At 34.2% G+C, this 15,280-nt stretch overlaps 1 protein-coding gene across 5 annotated transcripts in view; it reads right to left on the bottom strand.

The window, feature by feature from the left end:
• Positions 1 to 4,371: 4,371 nt before the first annotated feature.
• Positions 4,372 to 15,280, bottom strand: part of RNF138 (ring finger protein 138) — a 46,912-nt gene continuing 36,003 nt past the window's right edge. For 3 of the 5 annotated variants that reach the window (XR_011542650.1, XM_070629841.1, XM_070629842.1), the window contains 4 exons: positions 9,214 to 9,270; positions 8,047 to 8,155; positions 6,196 to 6,303; positions 4,372 to 4,557 (listed from right to left, as the gene is read on the bottom strand). Coding sequence is in view for 2 of the 5 variants with exons in the window: in XM_070629841.1 (XP_070485942.1) it covers positions 4,489 to 4,557; positions 6,196 to 6,303; positions 8,047 to 8,155; positions 9,214 to 9,270 (343 nt within the window). In the remaining 3 variants the exon portion in view is untranslated. Of the gene's footprint in view, positions 4,558 to 6,195; positions 6,304 to 7,643; positions 7,730 to 8,046; positions 8,156 to 9,213; positions 9,271 to 15,280 lie in introns of all 5 variants that reach the window. The other 2 variants (XR_011542652.1, XR_011542651.1) reach the window with 1 other exon arrangement.

Here is a 15,280-nt window from a genome sequence, read left to right as displayed (position 1 = left end):
GTTCTGTATCTACTGTAGCCCTTTTGGTTTCTGCTGGTAGCATTAGACTTTACCCCAGAAAACACAGTCCTTACATACTTATTAAAATCCTGTGCCTATAAAACGCCCTGAAAAGAGAACATCCTACACATAGCTTATGAGAAAGGTCAGGTAAGGGCAGTGGAAGGCCATTTAATTGCACTCTTCACTTGTCTTCCTTCAGTTATTAAGAGGGAAGACAAAGTTTTCAGCTTTCACCTAGATCTGGCACCTACAGGTGACAGCATACGTGAAAGAACCACTCACAATGCATCTAACATAACTTTCACACACCAGTATTAAACAGTAGCTTCAGAAGCTCCTTTTTGGCTTTTCTGTTTTAGACAAAAGTCAAGTTACTGTAGGTAGCTGGTGACTAAATTAAAAACTGACACGATAGGGAGATTCCTCAAAAAGTTAAGAATAAAACTACCATACAATCTAGTTATTCCACTTCAGAGTATTTATCCAAAGAATATGAAAACACTAATTAGAAGAGATGCACCCCAATGTTCAGAGCAGCATTATTTACAATAGCCAAGATACGGAAAAAACCTGTCCATTGATAAATGAATGGATAAAGATGTAGTATATATACACAATGGACTACTACTCAGCCATAAAAGAATGAGATTTTTGCCATTTGCAACAACAGAGACAGACCTTGAAGGTATTAAGTGCAATAAGTCAGAAAGAGGAGGATAAAAACTGTACTTCACTCATATGTCAAATCTAAAAACAAAACTTAACAGACAAACAAACTCAAAGACACAAAGAACAGATGGTGGTTACCAGAGGGGAAGGGGGTTGTGGGATGAGCAAAAAGGGTGAAGGGGGTCAAGTGTATGGTGATGGATGGTAACTAATTTTTGGTGGTGATCACTGTAATCAACACAGGTACCAAATTACGATGCTGTATGCCTGAAACTTACCAATTTTACTCCAATTTTAAAAAATGACATAAAAACCTCAAAACAATGTTAAGCAAAAGTAGCCAGATGTAATTTTTACTGTGTGCTTCGATTTGTATAAAATATAAAAGCAGACCAAAAAATCTGTGGTATTAGAAGTTAGCGGTGGTGGTAAGTTGTGACTGGAAGAAGAGGACTTTACGGGATTCTAGTAATTTTTTTTTCTTGATCTGAGCTCTGATTACTCAGGCTATTGTTCACTTTGTGCATGTTCAGTATCATATACCATTATTTTGCCCATTTACAGATATGAAATTTCTTCCTTCATATCTCCTGCATTATTTCTTCCTCTCCATAACCTCCACAGAATTGGCTGTAATTCATCCATCAGCCTCCTCCATATTCACTCCCCTGGCCCTGCTCATCTTAAATTCTGCAACAGTATATATCCTTCATCAATTACACTCTCTTAAGAATTCACACTACATAGGAAATTGGATGGTATAATTCAATGCAAGTTTGTCAACCAAGTACATAATGAAATATACACTTACCTTCCCTATTTCAGGGGTGGGAGAGAGTACGGCAACTGACTCTCTTAGCCCCAAGACTGGACAGTTGCTGTTGGAGTGGGAGGAGGATGTGGCTCTAACACCCATTTTCTTGAGGTTCCTGTATCCTCTTGTAATCTCTTAATATAACTCATTTCCATTCCCCATTTTTTCAAAAACTGTATTGCCAATTAGAAAATTATATTGCATACTAAACGATATCATGGAAGGAGTACTTTATTCATATTTACGAGTTTTATACTACATGTATTTACATGTTTTCTGGGTCACATCTTTTCTATAAAGGTTAAAATGTCACCACCTCCACAAAGGGTTTACACTATTTGAGTAGCAGCCCTAAGGGGTTTCTATAAAAGTTATGATTCACAGATGATCATAATTAATACTTATTAAGCAGCCCAACAGATATATGACATTGTATTTGGCAATATGATCTTATAGCCCTGATCTTACTTAAGGGTAACTGCTCTATATAAAAGTGTTTATTAACCAGTTAACTAGGTTTCCGCCTGGCTGCTAACACGGGTTGAAAATCTTGCTGCGTGAACACTTGACAAAATAGTTTTACCAGTTGATTAACATTTTAAATAAAGATGAAATAAGTTTATAAAGTTAAATCCAACATACAGCATCAGCATGTGGTAGCTTTCTCCTATCCACTTTTTTAAGTGCAAATAACAGGTTATCTCCTACAGGTCTTCCAGGGTGAGTTATGAGACTAAATGTTACCACGTTTGCCTCCAGACAAAATTTTAATTAGACACACAGGTAGGAGAAAACCACTTTTAATTGAAAAATAAAGCAATACATCTCAAATAAGACTCTGTTTAACAACATAACTTTCATTTGTTAATGGAAATAGCTTTCCTATAAGTGGTATTGTGAAATTTAGGTATTGGAGTATCAACACAGTTCCCCTCCCTTGACCTCAGTTATAAGCATACTAAAAATAAGAACTTTTTCATGAATTTAAAAGTGTTAAGTTGTAAAGCCTATCCCTATTCCTAATCCACTGACAAGAGGAGAGATTTTAAACAAACAACTCCAAACTGAGGAGTTCCCAGATAACAGCAAAGTCAATATTTTCCTTATGAAAAAGTTTATATGAAATACACAATATTATTAATGATATTTAACTAATCCACAAAACTTCAAAACACAATTTCATCAAGATGATCTCTACTACAATGTTCTTTTAAAGAAGTTCTCAAATCTCAGAACGGTTTAACTTGACATACTGGAAGTATTAAACTTTGAAAGAGAGTACTAAAGTTATTGCTTTAAACTGGAAAAACCTATGGTCAAGTCTCTTTTTAAAGAGTTTGTTAACAGCTATTCTTACAATTACACTCATGTAACTGCAGAGAAAATGTTGACAGAACAAAGGCATATGTTCATTAAGATGTATGGCTTTTTTGGTGATTGTTATTACTACCTATAAATAGTCATGACTGTTTGACTGAAAAAGGTTTTTACAAAACTCCACTTTCAAAATTAACATTTTTATTAAATCAAGTTAAAAAATGTTCACTGTAAAAAAGTCAACAAGGGTTTTAACAAAACCAAAATATACCTTTTTATACAATATACGTATATATTAGCAGCAAACTACTTCTGAGATTTTCTTTTATGTTTTTTTAGTTAGTTATTTTAAAGAAAGCATAAACAATGTACATTAGTACGGAATGTCAACTAATCCACTCTTCATCTTTTCCTGTGATTTGGGCCTTCCAGTACAAGTTATGTTATGATTCTCATTAATGAATACCAAGAACAAATCCAGTTTTGACTAAAAAGTAGTAAAACAGAATGGCTGGTGGAAGCCATCCCATTACCCCATAGTCACACATTATCTTTGAGAATAACACATGAGCACCATATAAACAGGTAATTGCAAGTGTATGTAAACTCAATTTTTAAGGTGTAGTAGCCAAGTAGACAACTTAGCATTCAACTGCTACTTTCTAAAAATTTGGTGATATACAAAATTTTAATCAGTTATCAGAAATTCTGTATATAATCTGACAGTGTGCACACATATGTGCATGTATACATACACATACAAAAGTGTATGTATATATCCATATACATCTTTAGCTTTGAATTTCTAAATTGAAATGAAGCCAAATCTCTCATTTAAATATATATGTAGAATATAATATTACCAACTGAAAGTTTCTAGGAAAAGTTTCATCTTAATCAGAAATACTGGCTACTCAAAATTCTGGGGCCAAACAGCTGTAATTCAGCTTTGTATAATTTAGGCTTATAAATCAGTCAGCCAAACAAACAAGGTTTGAAATTACCAACTGCCCACCAAAGAAATAAATTTTTCTCTCGATATTTCCTTCTAATAGCAAAAAGGAAATATCTTTATAATGAGCATTCACTTTTTTTAAAGAGTTAAAATTATAAAGAAACCTCACTAGTCTTCAAAAATACTAAATGTTATATAAATACAATTTTCTCATAATTGAATTCTTCAGCTAGAATCTGTATTAAAAGTCTCCTTTGGATTGTTTCATTTAGCACTTCAAGTCTCCATTCTGTGGTTCTGATAACTGGCTCAGATTTGCTAGGCTTTTATCAATGACATCGTTCAGAATTTGCTGCTGTGCGTTATCTGTGTACAATAATGTCACCGGGAGGAACTGCACCAAATTGCAAAAGTAAATTTCAAAAAATAAGGAAAAATTCAATATGTAATATAAAAAGATAAAATACAACAGGGATTCCCTTTTCACCAATACATTAATGAAATATAATTCTTTTAATGCTTTTAAAGATAATGTCCTTTCACTTTTTAACTTATCAAGAGAATGAAATTTTTAGATGGCCCACCTTTATTTTTCAATTAAAAAACTAAACAATAGACTGAATTACTTTTTATTAATATACACATCAAGTTGTTGAAACGATGACTTCATGTAGTTTTCCCCTTAAAGATGGCACTTGCAGGTACAAAGATGCAGAGACGTCTACAGCCTTCAGATGTTTACTTGAAAAGATTCTTCAACAGCAGTTTGATATTGGGTTTCCTCATCTAGCTGAAGATTCTAAAAGGAATAACATCAACATATCAATAGGAAAAACATACTCCACTACTCAATAATTTGCCCAATACGTTACACATCTTGAAACACAATACACATACTTGAAACAGTCTATGTTTGTTACGACATATACTATCTTTTAAAATATAAGATTTAAATACCTGAACTTCAGTAGAAAATTAAGTTCAGCTGTAATTATTTAGGAATAATTGATAAACAACAGAGAGGATCAGCAGAGAATGAAATTTAAGAGTTACAGTGCCTTACAATAAGTCATTAATTAAAAGTACAGTTAAGGGAACCTGCAATCATAAGTGATAAATTTTGTATCATCTCTAGAAAAGAACATCAAATGTCTGAAGGTAAATTCATTTTTCAAAAAATAAGCATTTATTGAACTAAGAGATTTAAATAACAGCTTCGTGATCATAACACAGAGCTAAAAACTAGAGCTCAATTTTAATTATACTACTATTCCTTAACTTAAAAAATTCTATTTGCTATCAATTATGTCCTATAAGTTAGCTTTAAAATAGGCTTCAACACAATAATCTCAAAAACTAAAAATTACATTTTTCTGTGGCAAGGCAAAACAATCTGACAATTACATCAAAAGTAGACCACAAAATATATTTTTATTTATCCAAATACACAGTTCCCCAGACACAGTAACCTTTCTTACAATGAGATTTTAAGAATAATCTACAATTACTTCATAAAAATGCTAAAATTATGAGTATATCTGAATTTTACATACACTTGAATCGAACAGGTTGACTAAAAAAAATGCAAATTCCACAAAATAAAAAATCATTTATCAAGAATGATATAATTTCAACAGTGAAGGGCAGAGAAAAATGTAAATTCTGTTTCTGCTGTTGTCAGAATCACACAAGTCTGTGCTTACCTAAACTGGAAGACAAGTATCAGACATTATTTGTCAGGATTAATCTTGAATTAAAAAGTTTAAATTTACTGAAGTTGAATAAAATGCAATTTTACAACTAATAAAAAAGTCATCTAATTTTTAAAAAAAATTATCATGACACATTTGGGAGGTAGAAATTAACCCGTGTTTTGCTTTGCAGATCCAGTTTTACATTGTGTAACTTCCCTCCATGCACTGTGTTAAAGCAGTCAACCAAGGCCACAATCTACCATTCAACCTGGCTTTACTTAATAATGAAGCTCCCTCATTTTTTAAAAGAATGTGTCTCACATGTATTTAAAAGAAATCTATTATAACGGAACAACAAGCAACTTATAGTACATGAGAAATACATCCTCCTTCATCTGTTTGTACCAATTTTACTTCTTTAGCAGGTACAATTTTTCCTTAAACCTAGACAGTTTTCATACAAAATCATTATTTTGTTAATCTGGGAATTTGTTCTTTCTCTATTAATTATCTCTCTAGTACAGAAGGTAATCTCTCGAGTACAGAAGGTAAACAGTAAATTCAACCTTTACCACTTCCACAAACCAAAGTTCACCTATATTATTATAGAAACAATAGACTAATCTATAACCACCCAATATGATATAAGAGTTCGCCTCAAAACTCAAGTCTAGATTGAGAAAGTTAATTTAACTTGAATATTTAAATGGTATCATTTTCTTAATCTTGAAGAATTCACTTACCACAAATTCTCCATAATCAAACTGATGTCTTTGATTTAGATGACTAACGAAATTTCTAGTAATCTGGCTAGGATCTCCCCAAGGAAGAGACACACAAATAGGACACGTCTACAAGAAACAGAATGTTTTAAATAAAAAGTAATGAAAATAACCAAACGTTATAATTATTGAAGGTATTAAAATAACATAGCTTTCATTACCAAAAACATCAACATGAAAAGCATTTCTAAGGACCAAATTCCATGACTAGGTCATTCCCCGACCAAATTACCTTAGGTCAAATATGCTAATCTAACATAACACGATAAAAAGAGAGATCTTATACATTCTATTAATCTCCAATTATACAACTGTTTCAAAAGAAACACCACATCCAGCCTTCAATAATACCAATTGTAATGCTAGTTATCATTCATCAGTATGTAATCTCATTTGAGCCACACAATAACTGTCATATAATTATTAGCTTAATTTCATTTATAAGTAAAATGAAAGTAAACTTCAAATTGTATCCTTAAAGGTTTTAAATGAGGTACATCTTAAAAAGTGAATGGATGACATACTGAAATAAGGAACTCTAGTAATTGGACTCTAGCCAAAATTTGTGCTGTATTGACTATAATGCAGAAACAAAAACTTGCCAACATAATATAAAACAAATGAAATCTCTTAAATATGAGATTTTTCCTAGAGATGTCTTTGGCAGTGTTTATTTACTAGTAACTGACCCTCTCCTAATGAACAAAGTAGGTGGCATGTCACCCTTAGCACTATGTGAGTTTAAGGCATCCTCAATAATGACTGAGGCATATTCTTTCACAATTTTTTCCAACATATCCACTAAAACTGCTTAGAAATATCTGCAATCTTTACTTTATTTATAACAATTTTTTTTCCTGCTTTTTCCTCCCCAAATCCCCCCAGCACATAGTTGTATATTTTAGTTGTGGGTCCTTCTAGTTGTGGCATCTAGGACGCCGCCTGAGCATGGGCTAATGAGCGGTGCCACGTCTACACCTAGGATCCAAAGTGGTGAAACCCTGGGCCGCTGAAGCGGAGTGCGGGAACTTAACCTACTTGGCCACGGGGCTGGCCCTTTTCTTCTATTCTTATTTCTAAAGAAAATATTTATATATCAAAATGTACAGCTGAAGGGGAAGTATCTCTTTCAGCCAGTTTCTTTTGTTCTATCACAGCTAAAATCACTTACCTATGAAACTCATGCTCCAAATGAGGAGTTGTAGGACCATTAATTAACACAATGTTGGAATCCTGCACTCCGCACTCTCTCCTTCATCAAAAAAGATCTCCCCCTTTTCTTACACACCCTCAAAATGGCATCAAAAAGACATGTATGCATCAAAAAGAAAGTATGACTCTTTTCTTTCCTTATTTTATGCATTCATATACTAGATTCTCAAAGATACAATTAAAAAAAAAATACCTACTATCTTTATTCTTTCTTATAGGTGTTTTCACCTGCAGCAGATCCACCGGACCTGATCCAGTTGTCTGCATCCTCTAGATCAGGAAACTGAGAGACCCCGACAGAGTTAGGTTCTGCACTCCCTGGTGATGAGTCCCCAGTTCACATTTCATTACTTCACTCTTCTCCAGGCTATTCTCCTACACCACCTTCACAATGAGCATCTCCCTTTTTATACGTGAGTTACTGGAATTTTAAATAGCTCATTTTGCTTCAGTTACCAGTCTTTTGTTGACAAAAACCTACCTTATTGATAATCCCCATTCCAAATTTAAATCAACTACCTTCCCTTGTTGTACACATCGAGAGAAATAAATGAAATAGCATTCTTTAATCAGAAGACTGTATTAAACATAAGTACTTACCACAGGAACTATCTGAAATAAGTGATTACTGTTACAGTGATCCAGTAAACGTTGTCTGGTAAAATTTGATTCTTGACACAAGGGACACTTAAAGGTGGGATGCCCAGAACTATAAAACAATTTTAAATGAAATATACTTAATTTGAAATCATAACATAAAAATGAAGTTTTCCTATTTTTTAACCAATTACTCTAAGTTTCTTTTTCAAAAAGTTATAATTATTCGTCTATTCAAAGAGTCCCTCATTTTGAAAAATCTATCTTTTCAATGAATGATCTACATCAATAAATAATCTTCAGTAGATACCCCCAATCTCAGTTTACAGTACCCATAGTGTCTCAGTAGATTTTTTCACGGTGTCTCTAGGTCTAAACAAAAACAAACCTGGCTGTTCCATTTATTAAGTAGATAGGTTTAAACAATTTAGTTGTTTGTGTGAGGCCAAAAGATGTCACTGTATGTCCCTTGAAAATTTTAAATATCCCAAGATGTCCCAGTTTGGACACCCTATCCCTAGGAACTTAAAACTTTAAAAAGACTTCCATCAATATCATATCTTTGTATCTTTCTTTTTTTTAAAGATTTTATTTTTTTCCTCTTTCTTCCCAAAGCCCCCATACAATAGTTGTGTATTTTTAGCCGTGGGTCCTTCTAGTTGTGGCATGTGGGACGCCACCTCAGCATGGCTTGATGAGCGGTGCCACCTCCGTGCTCAGGATTCGAACTGGTGAAACCCTGTGCCGCCAAAGCAGAGCACGCGAACTTAACCACTTGGTCACAGGGCTGGCCCCATATCTTCATATCTTTAATCTAACCCAGTCCCTAAGACTCTAACATACAAAATTCACAGGAAAAGTAAAAAACAAAAGCACTGATCATCAGAATGATCAACATTTCAAAACATTGTGAGGCTCACACATCACTGGATATTCAATACCTCCGAATTTCAGCAAGGGAGAGTTCAATATTGACAACTCTATCCTGACCACAGTGAAAGAGGAGAGCTAAACTCTTCTAATTTAATGTGATCTGTAAAAGGCAGCAACTGCATCATTTTTCTAGCGTTATATCTGATGATTGACTGAATAAAAAATTTAATTAAAAAATCTGTTATTATAAAGTGATAGACATTATCTACTAAGGTAGCAGAATTTTCAAAAGCTTACCTTGCACTCTCTTGATAAGTTTCTGTGTTATCAGATGTGGATGTTTCACTCCTATTACTTAAGAAGGATGGTGGGAAGTTAGTATCTCAAGTAATAAAGCACATTACAGATTCATTAACTTGAAGTGGTAATGAAGAAAACTAATCTGAACTTATTTTAAAAGTTTCAATTTCAAATAGTTCTGAACTATGAAATAACTATGGGATTAATTACTTTTCAAATAAATTCTGATAAGAAGACTGCTTATTAGGTCCTTATTCACATCCTTTAAAATTAATTTATGCACACTTACAAAAGTATAGAGAATACAGAATTTTTCAGAATTATCTTAAATCCATAGCATGATAATATTTCCCCAGGTCCTTTCAACTTTCAAATTAAGAGACTCCTCTACCGAGACTGCTAAGTTTTTGAATGCCGGGCTAGAATCAAGAATGAGTCAACTTTTTGACTTGTAACTAGGATATGGTTTAAGGTTGTGGCCTCCAAAGTGGAGCAGGTTTACAAAAATATTTGGATGTTTATTATGTTCACAATTTCCAAAAAGGAACTAGGGTTTCCAACATTTAATATATAGGACAATGTGACATCCTCACTCAGACCCCATGCCAGAGTCATATGTCATACGTGGTATCAGAAGAATCCTGAGGGAAGAGTGGGCATTCCGTATGGGGACTGTCACTTATGCATTACAAAGTTTCATCAGCTGTGGTCAATTTTATAAAAACAAGGCCTTTAAATAGCAAAAAAGATTAAAATAGAAATGCAACAGGTAGTGGACAAAAAAATTGTACCACACAGTGGTTTGCTCTTATATCTCAATACCCGAGCTAAAAGAGTTGTTAAACTTAGAAATCTGGTTATTCATTTTTTTCACAAAAAGACAAGCAGTCTACTATATCATCTACTAAACAGATGTTCTTTTCTTTTTGAATTTTCTTTCTTCTGTTTGTTCTTCACAATAAAATTATATACAACAAGGTGTATTTGGTGTAAAGACATCCTTCCAAGGACAGTTCCCTTCTGTGAAGATAACAGTGTCATCTCTCCAAACATATTCTACACTCAGCAAGCAATCAAGCTTTCCGGTTTCCACAGCCAGATAGGAGACTATTAAGCCATTATTTTTCACCTTTCTAGCAGATATTAATTTATCTCTTCAGATAAAGGTAGCATTTTAACAAAGTGGAGACTAAAAACTGCTTTTTAAAATAAACTGAAACTATGGAGAGGGCAATTATTAAAGGGATGTTAGGATTTTGCTACCAAAACTCCCATACCTATACACTTATACTTGTAACAGATTTTTCTAATAAGTTTTAAAATCTTGCAAATAAAAATAATAATTGGGTTTTGAACATGCTCTTTAAAAATATTATAACAACTTCTGAATGGTTTGTTAAGAACAACTATAACATCATTAGGGAAGACAAAAATTTCAACAAAAGCCCTTTCAATATTTAGTGAATGGCACTGAAAAGCTTAGTAATTTCAACCTATGACATACTTCCTTCACTTAAATCTACATTTTTGTGTACTAGGTATCTTTTTCAGCCATGACAGTCACCAAAATCAAGTATCAAAGTAAAGTGAACTTAGATCCAAATATTTGAATTACTGTATCATAGTGTTAAACTAAGATTTTAAAGAATTTTGCAAAGCATATTCAACAATATTATTTTCAGCAAAAATATTAATAAAAATTTAAGAATAAAAATATTTTATACCATTAAATAAAGCAAAACTTATTTTAAAGTAACTATTTCATCTTTATTTCCCTTAAACTTTGCAGATTTTATAAGGTACATAAAGTATCAGTACTGTAAAATACATGAGTAGTTTTTAAATAAACATACACATACTGGGAGTGCACAATGTTTTTCACTGACAGGGTATGCAATTCCAAAACTTCTGATTTAAAATATTTTAATATCAAAGTTAATGCCCTTTTAAAATGCTTTCTCCCTTCCATCTCCCATTACAATTCTCTGTTTTCCATTATTAGTATTATTATCATGTTTGTTCTTCCTAATCATCCTCTATTGTGCCTGGGCTACCAGTAGCCTACTCATTTACTCAAGAAATGCATGAATGTGTTCAACAATAGAAAATCCATTACTGATACTATATTACCAATTAAAAGAAAAGAAATATCTGATCATTTCATCTGATGCAGAAAACCATTCAATAAAATTCAACCTCCATAATGAAAACAAAAACAAAAAACCTCTGATCATTCACAATATCTGCAGATCAGGTAATGAAGGCAAACACAGACAAGTGGGACTATATTAAACTAAAAACTTCTTCACAACAAAGGAAACAATCAAAGAGTGAAAAGGCAACATATGGAATGGGAGAAAATATTTGCAAACCATGTATCTGATAAAAGGGTTAAGAATTCCAAAAGAATATATAATGGACGCCTTCAACTCAATAGCAAAGAAATAAAAATAACCCAATTAAAAAATGGGCTAAAAACCTGAATAGACATTTCTCCAGAAACAACATACAAATGGTCAACAGGTATATGAAAAGATGCTCAACATCATTAATCATCAGGAAAATGCAAATCAAAATCACAATGAGAATCACCTCACACCTGTTATGATAGCTATTATCAAAAGAACAAAAGACAAGGTTGGTGAGGATGTGGAGAAATTGGAACCCTTGTACACTGTTGGTGAGGATGCACAATGGTGTAGCCAGTATAGAAAACAGCAGGGAGGTTTCTTGAGAAATTAAAAATAGAACTACCATATGATCCAGCAATCCCACTTCTGGGTATTTATCCAAAACAACTGAAATCAGGATCTTGACGAAATATTAGCACTCCCATGTTCACTGCAGTGCTATTCAAAATAGCCAAGATATGGAGACAATCTTGTGAACGGAAAAAGAAACAAAGATATAAAAGGATAAAGAAAATTTGGTATATACATACAACAGAATATTATTCAGCCTTTAAAGAGAAGGAGGGGGGCCGGCCCGGTGGCGCAGCGGTTAAGTGCGCACATTCCACATCAGGGGCCTGGAGTTCGCCAGTTCAGATCCTGGGTGCGGACATGGCACTGCTTGTCAAGCCATGCTGTGGTAGGCATCCCATATACAGAGTAGAGGAAGATGGGCACAGATGTTAGCTCAGGGCCAGCCTTCCTCAGCAAAAAGAGGAGGATTGGCAACAGTTAGCTCAGGGTTAATCTTCCTCAAAAAAAAAAAAAAAAGAAAAAGAAAAAAAGAAAAGAAAAGGGGGGCCAGCCCGGTGGCCAAATGGTTTTCGCACTCCACTTCAGCAGCTGAGGGTTTCGCTGGTTCGAATCCTGGGCAAGGACATGGCACCACTCATCAAGCCATGCTGAGGTGGCATCCCACATGCCACAACTGGAAGGACCCACAACTAAAAATACACAACTATGTACCGGGGGGCTTTGGGGAGAAAAAGGAAAAATAAAATCTTTAAAAGGAAAAAAAAGGAAAGAAAAGGAAATCCTGCACATGTGACAACATGAATGAACTTTGAGGACATTATGCTAAGTTAAATAAGCCAGTCACAAGACTAATACTGCACGACTCCACTTACATGAGGTATCTAAAAATAGCCAAAGTCACAGAAGTAAAGAAGAGAATGATGGTCGCCAGGGGCCGGGGGAGGGGAAAATGTGGAGTTGCTAATCAACATGTATAAAATTTCAGTTACGCAAGTTCTAGACAGGTGCTGTACAACATTGTACCTATAGATAACAATACTACATTGTACACTTAAAAATCTGTTAAGAGAATAGATATCTCATGTTCAGTATCCCTACCACAATAAAAAAAAAGGAGGGGGGGAACTATGTATGACTATGCCATTTTATGCTAAATTAAATTGTGATGGTCCCTAAAGCAAAGTTTTCAAAATACTAGAGTATCTTACTTTCAGCCTTCTTTTTCCTTCCCTTTTTCCTTTCTTTTTATTGCAGGGGAAGATTTGCCCTAAGTTAACATCTGTTGCCAATCTTCCTCCTTTTTTCTTCCCTCCCCTCCCACCCAAAGGTGCAGTACATAGTTGTGTATAGTTTTAAGTTCTTCTGGTTCTTCTATGTGAGTCGCTGCCACAGATGGCTACTGAGAGATGAGTAGTGTGGTTCTGTGCCTGGGAACTGAACCCAGGCCGCCAAAGCAAAGCGTGCCAAACTTTTAAGTTCTAGGCCATCAGGGCTGGCTCTCATTTTCAGTCTTTTTAAAATATGAAGAAAATTCTCAAGTTCTATGTTTACGTTTTTTACAAAACAGCAACAAAAATTTGTTTAATTTTGAGTAAAAGATACATATATATTTGGAATGCATGTAATAAAGGAACATTATCCAGAATATACAGAATATCTATAAATAAGGAAAAGGACATTTTATCTAATATTTGTACCAGACTCTTTAATAAATAGTTATTTAGCCACTTAAAGCGTCCAAGACCTTGGAGAGAAATGTGGTAGGAACAATATAGGACTGCCTGCAACTTTCATCCCATCAGTCTTTGTGAAGAGCTGTATCTGGACTAAACTGCCTGAGTCTGCTGATATCCAGTTCTTAACATTTACTAAATGTCAAGATTAGTAGGAAAAGCCTGCAAATAGACCAAATAATTCCCAAGGAAGATAAAATAGAAATGTGTTCTGGCATCTTCTTTTTTTTCTTCCACATTTTTTTTTGAGTTAATGATAGGTTACAATCTTGTGAAATTTCAGTTGTACATTAATGTTTGTCATTCGTGTTGTAGGTGCACCACTTCACCCTTTTTGCCCACACCCCACCCCACCTCTCCCCTGGTAGCCACCAATCTGTTCTCTTAGTCCACATTTTTAAATTCCTCATATGAGTGGAGTCATATACAGATTATCCTTCTCTAGCTGGCTTATTTCACTTAATGTAATTCCCTCAAGGTCCATCCATGTTATTGCAAATGGAATGATTTTCTTCTGTTTTGCAGCTGAGTAGTATTCCATTGTATATATGTACCACATCTTCTTTATCCATTCGTCTGTTGCTGGGCACTTAGGTTGCTTCCATGTCTTGGCTATTGTAAATCATGCTGCAATGAACACTGAGGTGCATAGGACTTTTGGAATTGCTGACTTCAAGCTCTTTGGATAGACACCCAGCAGTGGAATGGCTGGATCGTATGGTAGCTCTATTTTAAATTTTTTGAGGAATCTCCATGAAATGTGTTCTGGCATCTTAATGATTACAAGCATCCTCCCCTCTCTCCTCCTCACCTCTACTGGCTAAAGAAAACAAAGATATAGTCTAATATGTTAAAAGTAGAATTTTATTGTTATAAACTAGAAATGGCCTTAGTAAAACAACTAGCACTGCTATATAATTATTGAGAAACTACCCACAGTAGTCTAATGCAATCATTTTGTTAAACACCCTCCAACACGTATTAGTTTATGGTAAATAGTTCTACCCTGAAAGATCTGACTGAAACTAGTGCTAGTTTATTATGGATGACTCAACGGGAAGTTATACCACTTACATATATGGGAAAAAGAGATTTTATCTGTTTTACCCATCCCTCTATATTCAATTCCCTCTATATTCAACATTAGAGTGTGAGTCCAGCAGTTCAGAAGGTACAATAAAGGTATGCTGAATTAATAAAATAATTTATGGGTTTATTTTGAAATTTTTTTTACTAGTGAGATAGGTACATGCAAATACCACTTTAAGAATTTCCACAGCCACAGAGTTCAGAGTTTAAATCACCCATTTATACTTATGAGGGAATACTTGAATTGTCTTCTCAGAAAACACAGGCTCTACTCTTAGGTAGTCCCTTGACTTTGCTACAGACACGTCTTTATTAAAGTAATGAATTTTCATAAGATGCCACCAAACCCTGCTCAGCTAACTATTAACTATATGGACCTGCTCTTAATCAGCAATATTAAATATATCTGTTTTCCAGTTACTAGACATAGGGTAGAACCTTAAATTCTCCAAACTGAAATGTCTATTAAAAGCTTAGCTGCTAGAAATAACCTTCATGGAGAACTGTCTGAATGTGCAGATCCTGTCTATTCTACCA

This window comes from Equus przewalskii, chromosome 7, assembly GCF_037783145.1.
Source record: "Equus przewalskii isolate Varuska chromosome 7, EquPr2, whole genome shotgun sequence".
Lineage (NCBI taxonomy): Eukaryota > Metazoa > Chordata > Mammalia > Perissodactyla > Equidae > Equus > Equus przewalskii.
The sequence above is the reverse complement of the archived record's forward strand: the minus strand, read 5'-3'. Positions and strand labels throughout refer to the sequence as shown.